General features: G+C 37.6%; 1 protein-coding gene across 4 annotated transcripts; it reads left to right on the top strand.

Moving 5' to 3' along the window:
• Nucleotides 1-65: 65 nt before the first annotated feature.
• Nucleotides 66-7,028, top strand: PDCD2L (programmed cell death 2 like). Of its 4 annotated transcripts, XM_007474756.3 has the most exons (8): nucleotides 848-1,138; nucleotides 1,280-1,443; nucleotides 1,627-1,696; nucleotides 2,706-2,817; nucleotides 2,995-3,067; nucleotides 3,720-3,830; nucleotides 4,298-4,443; nucleotides 6,744-7,028. In XM_007474756.3, the coding sequence occupies exons 1-8, from the start codon at nucleotides 1,025-1,027 to the stop codon at nucleotides 6,872-6,874; spliced, it is 921 nt and encodes a 306-aa protein (XP_007474818.1). In that variant the 5' UTR covers nucleotides 848-1,024; the 3' UTR covers nucleotides 6,875-7,028. The 4 variants fall into 4 exon arrangements, with proteins under 4 accessions (XP_001365022.1, XP_007474817.1, XP_007474816.1 ...); XM_001364985.4 differs by having other exon boundaries at nucleotides 66-1,138; nucleotides 2,706-3,067; XM_007474755.3 differs by lacking the exon at nucleotides 848-1,138 and adding an exon at nucleotides 74-835 and having other exon boundaries at nucleotides 2,706-3,067.
• Nucleotides 7,029-12,648: the final 5,620 nt, after the last annotated feature.

Genomic DNA, 12,648 nt, shown 5'->3' with positions numbered 1-12,648 from the left:
AGTAGGAGGCTGGTAGAAACACACAGATTAAATAATAGTGGGGTGGAGAAAAAAGTCATAACATAATCGAGACCTCATAGAAGAGAGTTCCTGGGTGGAGTTAACTCACAAATATTTAAAAGCTTACATATTAATTGATGGGTTCCCTGCCTTCCAGGAACTGAACATTTTATAAGAGCTAGGAAAAGACTGTTGTCTAGGCCTTGAAGTAGGAAAGTTAATTGCAAAGGCACAGAAGTGAGTGGCCTAAAGATAAAAATCGGTCAAATACAGTTAGGAACTAAAAACTCTAGCAGACAAAAGGGATCCCCTAAAGTTCATTTAACAAGTGCATGTCTTAGTTATACTTTTGAAGTAGGAATATAAATTAAATGATTATGTAGAACATGGATTGCAAAGAGGGGGACTTGAAAGCTGGGAGACAAATTAGCAACTGCAGTAGTCCCATGGGTGGAGCAGTAGAGGGGAGTGTACAGAAGATGCTGGGAGAGATGTGTCTCCCAGATTGCTAAGGACTGGACGTTTTTGTTTTCGGCACGAAGATACACGGGGCCAGTTCGAAGGAAATCATAATGAGCTCTGTTGTGGAATATGTTGATCCCTATTCGTTTCTGGAACGTGGGGAGCTGCTGATAGGCAGATAACTAAGATGGGCACGGCAGGGTTTTCTCCAAGGGTGCCGCCTGGTGTTAGTTTCGGGAGGTGCAGCAACTTCGGCGTTAGAACGCCCACTCACTCGAAGAAGCGGGGAAACAGTTGAGGCTGCGCGAAGAGCGTGATCGCAGGGATTGCTGAGGGACTACAACCCATTTCTATCTCCAGGGAGTTCTGAGTGGTAGGGAGGAGGAAACAAACCGTGCCGATCACATGTCCATCACCTTTTTCTCCGCTTTGCTGGGTTATAAATCACACTGACACTTTTCCCTATCGATTCCTCGGGACTGACCGAGATGGGAGAAAGTTTGTCCCTCGTCGGTCGTCGGAGTCGGTAGTTGGCGCTTGCGCATAAGGCATTCCGGTCATCATGGCCGCTGCTGCGAGCCCAGTGCTTCTGGGCCTTCGAGACTCTGAGATGAGGAGCAGTTTTGAGCAGCCCCGGGATGGGGCCTGGGCTGTCAACAAAATAGGCGGCCTCCCGGTGAGGCGGGGTTGGGGTTGCTGAGGGTAAAGTGAGACCAGGACCTGTGGGGATGTAGGGTGGGGCTCAGACCGTGGGCGGCGGGCGCCCCTCACCTAAAGCAGAGCTTGAACTCGGGGTCACTGGCTCTCTCTTCCCCAGGATAGCATGCCCACAGTCCCCGCCCCACAGCCGTGCTGCGGGCGCTGTGGGGCTGCGATGGCGCATGTTGTTCAGGTCTACTGCCCTCTGGAAGGCTCGCCTTTTCACCGCTTGCTACACGTGTTCGCCTGTATCCACTCGGCCTGCGTAGGCCAGCCTTGCAGGTGCGTGAGTGTCTTTCCAGCTCCTAGGTCATCCCTCTCCACTACGCTACCACCTCTAGTTCTCTTTTTGCCTCACCCCCCCTTATGTCACTGAAGTGTCCACTGCCCCACTTGTTCTTCCCATTGTCTTCGAAGGTAATGACCTGGTACTCACTTTTCTGTGGGCCTCATATTTTTCCAAAGCTGGAAGGTGTTTCGCTCCCAGTTTTTGCAGAGGCAAGAGGACTGTGTGCAGGACGCCAAACTAATACAGGTATGTTTTATGTGTTTAAACCACATAGGGCCTTCAGTTTACTGAGTTGTAAAAACGAATTCCTTTTGACTTTTTTTTTTTAATTTTAAAAGAAGTAGATTTACAAAGGAGCTCTAATTAGATGATTTAGATTCTAATCCTGACTAATTTACAACCTGTGTACCTTAATCTCTTTATAAAGTATGCTCCATTTTCCGTATTTGTAAAATGAATTTGGAGAAGATGATTTTCAGTTTCTTTAAGGTCTGAACCTAATTCTGCTATAATCTTTTTTTTTTTTTAATTTAAAATCCTTACCTTCCGTCTATCAACATGGAAATGTAGAGACCCCCAGTTTATTTAGTTTGAGTTTAGAAACCCCAGGTTTTGACCTTGTCACTGGGAGAGGTTTCCCCCTGAGGGAAGGTACCACTTCACCAGACAATAGACATCCACTTTCTGTGGGGAGGTAAATCCCATCCAAAGTCAAGTAGCTCTTTTGTCTCCAGAAGCTTCTCTCAGTATATCACACCCTCCTTCGGAAGATCTAGGATCTTTCCTGTTTTTTTTTTCCTTTCAGCTTTGATCACTTTGTTCCTTATGGACCAGCAGTTTTGCCAGATTGCTAGCATATATATATATATAGTGGGTCAGTTACTTTTCAGCCCAATGGTTATATTCAGTTATAATGTCATTGTTTTTCCTAAAGATGGTGCCCCAATTTAAAAAATTGTGGCAGCTTTTTATTGCAATTTAAATGTTGTTTAAGTTAGTGCCCTTTATATAAAAATGCATTTAACTATCAAGTATCTGAAATTCACAAATTCTTTAGATCTTTTTCAACATAAAGATATAGATCATTAAATTTTGTATTTTTTTTCCTTCCTCTGCCTCTCCTGGCCAATATGTATAGTAAAAAAATTTTCAGATGGTGAAAAGTTTTATCAGGGTTTGTTCAGGAAGAGTAAAAGATTTATAATTTGTACTTTTATTGACATTTCAATATGTATTTATTGGATATTTGTTGCAGAAAGAGGAGAATAATTTTGCAGTTAAAGACTGGTGTGAAGGAGCAGAGGACTGGGGAGACAACAATGAAAGTGATCTTGAACCATGGATTAATGTAGCTGAAGACACAGAATGTATGTCCCAATTCCAGAAACTCACACTAGATGAAGTTTTAAGTGACTCTTGTCCCTTTAGTTACACAATATCTGCTAGAGAAGGACGAATACTGCCCAGCTCATCAGTTCCTATGTTTCAGCCCTACTATGTCAATGTTGTGGATGAGGAAGATTATACTAATTTTGTTGATACAGATCATGCCCAAAAACTTCTTCGGGAGTATGGACAAAGAGAGGGAGTTGAAGTGGAACTTCTGATGGCTCAAAGGTGAGAATGTTTGTATTATAGAGGAAATTGGGACAGGAAGCACTCATTGGCTTATACTAAGAAAATGGAAGGAGTCCATTTATACCATTCTTTCAGCATTTGTCATCTTGTTAGTGATTTTTAGAACAAAATAAAACTTATTGATAAGGGCTATAGAGGAGAGAATGACCTTACATAGGGCACCAAAGAGAGAGTTATTGAGAGGCCCTAATGGTATACTGACTTAGGATCCAGGAAAATGGAATTTTATAATAGTCCTCACCTTGCTACTGTGCGACCTAGTCAAATTGGTCAATTTTTGGTAACTTGAAAGATTTGGATTAGATGAATTCAGGGTATCTTTCACCTCAGTAATTCTGTGATCCACAAATTCCAGAATTAAAGAATTATTTTGAATCTATTGAAGTAATTAAAAAATACATCAATAGCTAACAGAAATCCCAGAAAATTCCACTAGAAAAATTCCTTGTATAGTAACTTTATTGACTTCAATTTGGAGAAAACTTTAGCTGATTTGTCTTGTTTCAGACTAGTGTGGTGCATGGACTGATTTTCATCTTGAAGAATCCAATAATGTATTTTTTTCTCTTTTAAAAAACTATTTTTTCTCTCCATCTATAAACCATAACATGACTCCTGTTTCTTTTTATAGTTTTATTCTTGACAATCGTGAAAAATATGAGAAGGCTGTTATCAAAAATAATGATAAAATATTTTATAAATTTATGAAAAGAATATCTGCCTGCCGTGAACAGATTCTTAGGTAAAAAAGGGGGTGCTTTGGGGCTATCTTGTTTACAGATTGAAAAAATATAACATTTACTGTTCATTTAGGTGTAGTAACCTTTTATTGTTTTGATACTGAATATGTAGATTTGCAGCTCTGTGATTTTTTTTAATAGAAAAAACAGCTTTTATTTCTTTCTCTTTTTTATGGGGAAAAATTATAATATTTTGCCGAAATTCTAAGCCAACAAGAGTTGGCTTGAGAGGGATTCTGGAAAGACTACTAAATGTATCAGTTCTTTAAAGTGAAAAATTGAATCTGATTAGCTGTATTTATTAGCTTCTCAAATCTTCCCTTTGGGAAAGTAGGTGAGTGATAGCAAGACTGCCTTATGTAGTTTTCAGTCAAATGTTTATATGATGCCATATTATGTGTATAAAATGAAAGCAGTTGGGCTTCATTTTTGTGTGCTTTGTGTCTAAGAGCTTCTGCCTTTCTTCCAGGTACTCTTGGAATGGAAAGCCTCTCTTTATAACCTGTCCTGCAGATGCTACCGAGATTCCATACTGTAGTAACTGTGGAAGTTCCAGAGTATTTGAATTTCAGCTTATGCCTACACTGGTCAGCTTGCTCAAAATCACTCATTTAGGTAGTAAACTATTATTTTAATAATATGAGCTATTTAGCATTAGTTTTACATGATGCTAATGAATTGTAACTAAAATCTTCCTTAGTGCTTCAAAGGCCATGATAGCAGAACATAAACTTTACCTGGTCTTATCAATTTGGAAAAGCTTTTAAGTATGGATCTAGTGTAATGAAACACAGTCAGTCTCATCAGTCAATCAGCAAGTATGTATTAAATGCCTGTTGCATAGTAGGCATTCTGCTAATGCTAAGGGTACAAAGATACAAGTGAAGGAATCAGTCTTCATCTTTGAGAAGCTTAGAGTCTAGCTAGGTGAAACATATGTGTATGTGTATTTATGTTGATGTAAATATACACACAAACACACATATTGGCAAGAAAGGCTTTGTGTAGCAGGTGGTGTTTAAGCAGAACCTTAAAGGAAGCTAGAGATTTTATGAGGCAGAAGTGAGATGTGAAAGAGCCATCATAAAGGCCTAGAGATGAGATGGAGCACTGTGGGTAAGAAAGTTTTTCTAAAATTCAGCCTACCTAAGTTCAGAGAGGCTTATCACCAAAGGGTGGAACACCAAATGTTTTTTTTTTTAATTATCAAACTCAAGAAACCATGTATTAAATGAAGGAGTTTCTGCCTTTGATGTAGAGCAGTGGTTCTCAACCTTTCTAATGCCGTGACCCTGCAATACAGTTCCTCATATTGCAGTGACCCCAAACCAAAAAATTATTTTGGTGGCTACTTCAAAACTGCAATTTTGCTACAGTTATGATTTGGAATGTAAATACCTGATATGCATTATGTATCTCATTGCTACAAATTGAGAGGTTGAGAACCGCCGATGTAGAGTAAGTTACCCACCCTTATGAAATCATGTATCTTTTGAAATAGCTTAATTTTTTTACAAAGGAAGACTGGGCATATTTGTCATTTAAAAAAGGAGCGGCTCTCAGAATGTTTTACCAGTGGTTTTATATACAATTTGTTTCAGAAGCTTAGTTGTTTATAGAAATTTTGTAATCTGTTAAATATCCAGACTTCAATATAATATATAGTTATTTAAAAAAATTAACCAGCATATATGAGGTTCTGAATTCATCTTCACTGTATAGTGAAAAAAACCTTAGTTTTTTTCTCTTTTTAAAACTCTTTGGTTTCCATAGTATTATATTATCTTTGCCTCTACTTAGAATCGATCACTTCTATTCCTTTTATTGACTTTAACTCGCAAGGTTTGTGAATGACCTAAGATGCTGGCCTGTGTTTTCTTCTTTTTATGCTTTCCCCTTTGGAGAACTCATCCTTTCACAGCTTGAACTAGACTTACATGCTGATTACTCTAATAGCTATATCTCCAACCTATACTCCTTCCTTAAATGCCGGTTACTTATCTCCAAATTGGCTATAGGATGTTTTAAATTCACTTTAAACTCAGTACATCTAAAAATGAACTCATCTCTTTGCCAAATCAACCTAACATACTTCTGTTTATTCAGTTACTGATGATTGTCATTCTTCCAGGTACTCAGATTAGAAATTTCTTTAACCACTCCTTTTCACAAACTCAATAAGATACATAAATGATGTTGACTTTTCCAGTATGTCGAATAGCCTATTGCAAGCAAATGGTCTAAAGCAGGGATTTTTAACTTTTTTCTGTTGTGACTTGACTGTATGATTAAAGCTTATGGACCCCCTACTCAGAATAATGTCATTAAATCCATAAAATAAAATATATAAGATTATAAATGAAGCCAGTTATATTTAAATGTAGTTATCAAATTATTAAAAAATAAAAGTTCATTGACCCTACTACAACATATCCATATATTCCAATCCAGGAATCCTTACTGTAAAAGGACATGTTATCAGCCCAGTTCTTTTTTAGTAGCCATTTCTGAATATGTTCTGAATATATTCACACTTTCTGCTTGTACTTATTTTTGGCAAGAGTAGCATATGCTTATACTTTCTTTTTGTGAAATATTTATTTAGTTTTAATTCTGATTTTGATAGGAATTCAGACATTATATAGTTGAAAAGAACTTTTAGAAGCCACATTTTATCTTTTCATTGCTTTTCCTCTTCTAATTTTAAATTTGACTCCTAAGTTATGGTTGGAAAGCTTCATCATTCCAGAAATGTATCTAAAAACTGGAACAACCATGTGAAAACAGTTTTTAATTATATCCCTCTCACATTTCCAAGTTCCTTGGCTAGAGCCACATGGATAAAATATGGCTTTCAAAAAATAGTGAATTTATTTAAAAGGAGTTTCTATATACTTATCTTTTGTGTCTTACAGATATCTCTGTTGAATTTGGAACTATACTAATTTATACTTGTGAGAAGAGTTGCTGGCCAGCTAATCATCAAAGTCCAATGGAAGAGTTTTGTGTTATACAAGAAGATCCTGATCAAATGTTATTTAAATAGAATCAATCCTTCCTTGTGTAAATAAATTTTAATTTTTAAACTTGCAAAAGCACTGGTATTATAGTAAAAAGATGAGTTTTTGTGGCAGTAGGCATTTGAAGAACATTAAAAGTTGTTCAGGTTCACAAATGTGATTAAACCTAATTTTCTTCTACTTATTGCTCCCTAGAACTAATTTTCTTTTTGGAATTGCCGTGTATCACAGAATACCAGGGTCTCAAAAGAATCTGAATTCTATATGACCTTAAACAATGAAAAAACACATGGTGTGTGTGTTTAAGTGAACAGTGGTATTGGCTTGTATTTGAGAAGTACCATAAAAGGAAATAATCAAGTACTTGTGTGATTAGAAATGGGATGGAGTCTGATTACTGCTTCAGATTTAACAATATGAGAGAAAGGCCTCCAGCACATTAAATAGTTCCTTTCTAGAGAATTTATAGAAAGACAGAAATTATAGAAAAGCCAGTTGAGAAGGGAGAATTGAAGGAAATCAATTATATACTTGTAACTTCTATAAAACATACATTCATAAGAACATAAGAAATATGATCTTTAGTCAAACTGTTATTGTTTAATCAAGGGTCTTTTTTCTTAAGTGTCAAGGGATTGAAGAATGGTGCTGTTAGATGCCTTCCCTCTTAAACTACTTTTTATTTTGCATTTACTTTATGCTTATGTGAAGAAAGTTTTAAAAATTATATAGTCACCAAAGATTGTATATACTCTTAAAAAAGTTATTTTGAATGTGTTTATCCTATTCCCCCTTTAGAATGTGGACTCTTTTTGAGGGATAGATTACATACCTGGCATATATATAATAGGCACTCAATAAATACATATCAATTAATTGACACCTTACTTTAAAATAGAAAGAACACTGGATTTTGAAGAAGTGGACCTGGGTTCAAATGTGGGCTTATGCTGCCTCACCATTTTAGAGGCTTATTGATGTTGAATTGTTGATTTCTGAGCCTGGTTTCCTCATGAGTAAAATGAAGAGGTTTTACTTAATCTTGGATCTCTTCCAATTTTAAAGTCTGTATTACTTTTTAAATCCATGGTTTGGCCTAAATCAGGTTTTGGGGCTAAGTTTATTCCTGCTATGTAGAGTTCTATTTCCTGGTAGTACATCCTTCCTGATATCCTTAAGGATTCATGCTGACAGAAGTGACCCAGGTTCTTGAAGTCCATCACAGCAAAGCAGAAACCTTAGGCTAGAAATACAGGATGACTTTGAACAGATCTTAAAGACATCTAATTTGTTAACAAAGAACAATTAGGAGAAATTGAGAAACGGGAAATCTTTTAAGGTGATTGATATTGTTTGAGTAAAACAACTAGAGGAACAACAGACATTTCCCCAAATCATACATTAAAGCTGGAAGGAACCTTAGAAGTCATGGAGTTTGGGACTTTATTGTTTTTAAATTTTTAATATTTTTCATAGATGAGAAAGCCAATCTTTCATTTTACAGATGAGGAAACTGAGAAGGATCTTATCCATTGTGTCATGACTAGCAGTGTGTTGACTGGGAAAAAACCACAGCATTTATAAATAGTAAAAATCACTCTTTAATCAAGGGCAGAAGGGGTTCAGTGCTAGTAGGCCACATATGACTGCACAAAGGATTGAACTCTGGTCACTGACCCCTGGGAGTGGCACCAAGACCAGATAGATGAAAACTCCAAAGAACAAAAGAATTTGGGAACCTATATACCATTTGGAGAATCCAGGGGCAGGGAAAGATGATTGACATTACTATAGCTACAAAGAAAATGGGAATATTTAAACTATTTTGACAGGATACAATCAAGTTTGGGAAAGGAATTATAGCTAGAGGCTAGGGTGTAAGAGAAGGGGCTACTTACAATGGATACTAAAGGATGGTTTCTGCCCAGGTGTGGATCTTCTTGGGAAAGGGTCTGATACAAAAGGGGAAACATACCTAAAACCAAGAGGGTCCTTAGCATATGCTTAGTCTCCCCCAACTAGGACTGACATTCCCCAGAGGGTCCCCGACTCAGTCTGAAACTGTTAGCCTGGGATTCTCTTCAGGGTAGATTCCCATGGGAACAGGGAACAAGTACAAACTTTGGGGTCTCCAACCTATAAACTAGTCCTGAAACTTGGGGTTCATCAGTTCCCACTAGGCCACAAGTTTGGGAATTCTAGATTCCATGTTGACAAGTGTCAGAACTAAAGTTTAGGATTCCTTACTGTAAACCTTAAAATTCCTTAGACTTATAAATGTTGGAAATTTCACCATTGGGAAATTTTATACTTGGAAAATTTCTTACTGATAGTCTATTGGAATGTGAACCCCATTGGCATGGGAGGTTCCTCCTCCTCCCTTCTTAAGATTACTTTAGGACAGAAACCTTTTGCTGAACAATGGAAAGGTCTTTGACCTATGCTTAAGCATAGGACAGGAATTTCTTTGAGTCATGATTGATTTTAGAATTGATACAATGGAGATACTTGGAATCAATCTCCACCCTACTCAGTCCTAACAGGATTGAGAAAGGGCTGCAGCATAGATCAAAATTTAATTATTCCAATCTCTACCCTACTCAGGTTAACAGGATTTAGGAAGGGCTGTAGCAAAGGATCAAAGATTTAATTATTTGAAAATATGACCTTCAACAGACATGTGCAAAACCAGAGACCTCTGGGTGGTCCTGAGTTAAGCTAGAGCCTCCATTGGCACAGGGAAATTGATGGACAGTGATTGGTAGATGTGAGAACTGAGGGGAGGGAACTTGGATGGTTTCCTTAAAGAGAGAGGGGTCTGAAGACTCAAGGGGGTGGTTGAGGAGTTGGTCTGAGTGGTTGGAGTGTGCTCTGAGAAGCTTGCTTTGAAGGAAGCTGAAGGTGGGGGCCTCTGAGACTGTTTCTCCATTTTGGTCACGTGAGTAATAGGGACTGATCTCTTTTCTTTGCCCCGGCTATCTAAGGGCTTGGGCCTTTTGGCCCAGCCTAAACAAAAGGGGTATCTAAGCCCTATTCCCTTCTCTCCCCTTTCTCTCTCCCCCTCTCTCTCTATCTCTAATTCCTTTCTTCCTCATGTTTGAAATTAAACTCCATAAAAGGTTGACTGCTGACTTGAGTTTTCATTTAGGAATTACATAGCTGAATTCCTTGGCGACCTTAAATTGATATATATCAGTCTTTTAAAGTGATTTCCTTGTCACATTACTCCCAAGTCTAAGTTCTTTCCTTTATGCCAGGCTGGAGAGGCTGCCAAAGCTTTGTTTAGGGATTGGCAATGGACTACACATTTGTCATCAAGGAAGGAATCTAAACTAAATAAGGGTTGGCTATTGGGTCATGAAAAAAATTTTTTTTTTTTGGTTATGCTCAAACGCCAAGGTCTGGTCTCCAATGCCTAAGGTAAAAAGCAAACTACAAATTCCATAGTGTGCCATTTAAGGCCTTTTATGGTCCATCCAAATCCAGACCTTTTAATGTCTTTTTTCTGGCATCCCCTTTTTGAGTACTCTACATTCCAGCCAAATTAGATTAGTATCTCTTAGCATGATTGCTCCAGCACTCTATTGTAGGCCCCTAATTTTGTCCTCAAGATCTTGACCTTTATTTTCTCTATCAGCTTCCATGGATTCAGGTATTGTCTATATGGATGGTCTCCAAATGCACCTTAAATATCTCTCCTAAACAGTCTAGCATCACCTGATTGCTTGGATGTTGTATAGCATCTCCAAAGTATATACAAAGTGGAACATTTCTCTCTGAATTTGCCCTCTGTCAACGTGGAAATATAGAAATCCCCAGTTTATTTAGTTGGGAGGTAGAAACCCCAGGTTTTGACCTTGTCACAGGAGAGTTCTCTCTAAGGGAAGGTCTTACTTCACTGGTCTCAGGCTAACAATAGACAATCCACTTCAGGTGGGAGCTAAACCCAATCCATGGACTGACTCTGGCACTACAGGCAGTGCCTCAGGCTTCAAGCTGAAGGTTTGGAGTTCAATACTCCGAAGGAGGGTATGATATACTGGGAAAGGCTTCTGGAGATGAAGAGTCACTGGACTTCGGATTGGGTTTAGCTCCCACCTGAAGTGGATTGTCTGTTGTTAGACAGAGACCAGTGAAGTAGGACCTTCCCTCAGGGAGAAAACTCAAGGTCAAACCCTGGGATTTCTACCTCCCAACTAAATAAACTGGGGATTTCTAGATTTCCATGTTGACACCTCCATTAAAATTTCTTATTTCTGAAAGAAAACTATAGACCAATCTCCCTAATGAATATAGATGCAAAAATCTTAAATAGGATACTAGCAAAAAGACTCCAGCAAGTGATCAGAAGGGTCATCCACCATGATCAAGTAGGATTTATACCAGGGATGCAGGGCTGGTTCAATATTAGGAAAACCATCCACATAATTGACCACATCAACAAGCAAACCAACAAGAACCACATGATTATCTCAATAGACACAGAAAAAGCCTTTGATAAAATACAACACCCATTCCTATTAAAAACACTAGAAAGCATAGGAATAGAAGGGTCGTTCCTAAAAATAATAAACAGTATATATCTAAAACCAACAGCTAATATCATCTGCAATGGGGATAAACTAGATGCATTCCCAATAAGATCAGGAGTGAAACAAGGATGCCCATTATCACCTCTACTATTTGACATTGTACTAGAAACACTAGCAGGAGCAATTAGAGAAGAAAAAGAAATTGAAGGCATCAAAACAGGCAAGGAGGAGACCAAGTTATCACTCTTTGCGGATGACATGATGGTCTACTTAAAGAATCCTAGAGATTCAACCAAAAAGCTCATTGAAATAATCAACAACTTTAGCAAAGTTGCAGGATACAAAATAAACCCACATAAGTCATCAGCTTTTCTATATATCTCCAACACAGCTCAGCAGCAAAAACTAGAAAGAGAAATCCCATTCAAAATCACCTTAGACAAAATAAAATACCTAGGAATCTATCTCCCGAGACAAACACAGGAACTATATGAACACAACTACAAAACACTCTCCACACAACTAAAACTAGACTTAAGCAATTGGAAAAACATTAACTGCTCATGGATAGGACGAGCCAATATAATAAAAATGACCATCCTACCCAAACTTATTTATCTATTTAGTGCCATACCCATGGAACTCCCAAAAAATGTCTTTACTGATTTAGAAAAAAACATAACAAAGTTCATTTGGAATAACAAAAGATCAAGGATATCCAGGGAAATAATGAAAAAAAAAACAAATGAGTATACTGTCAGCAAGACAGTATACGATAAACCCAAAGATCTCAGGTTTTGGGACAAAAATCCACTATTCGATAAAAACTGCTGGGAAAATTGGAAGAGTGTGGGAGAGATTAGGAATTGATCAACACCTCACACCCTACACCAAGATAAATTCAAAATGGGTGAATGACTTGAACATAAAGAAGGAAACCATAAGTAAATTGGGTAAACACAGAATAGTATACATGTCAGACCTTTGGGAGGGGAAAGACTTTAAAACCAAGCAAGACAGAGAAAGAATCACAAAATGTAAAATAAATAATTTTGACTACATCAAATTAAAAAGCTTTTGTACAAACAAAACCAATATAACTAAAATCAGAAGGAAAACAACAAATTGGGAAAAAATCTTCATAAAAACCTCTGACAAAGGTTTAATTACTCAAATTTATAAAGAGCTAAATCAATTGTACAAAAAATCAAGCCATTCTCCAATTGATAAATGGGCAAGGGACATGGATAGGCAGTTCTCAGATAAAG

This window comes from Monodelphis domestica, chromosome 1 (assembly GCF_027887165.1).
Source record: "Monodelphis domestica isolate mMonDom1 chromosome 1, mMonDom1.pri, whole genome shotgun sequence".
Lineage (NCBI taxonomy): Eukaryota > Metazoa > Chordata > Mammalia > Didelphimorphia > Didelphidae > Monodelphis > Monodelphis domestica.
This window is presented reverse-complemented; position numbering and strand designations above follow the sequence as displayed.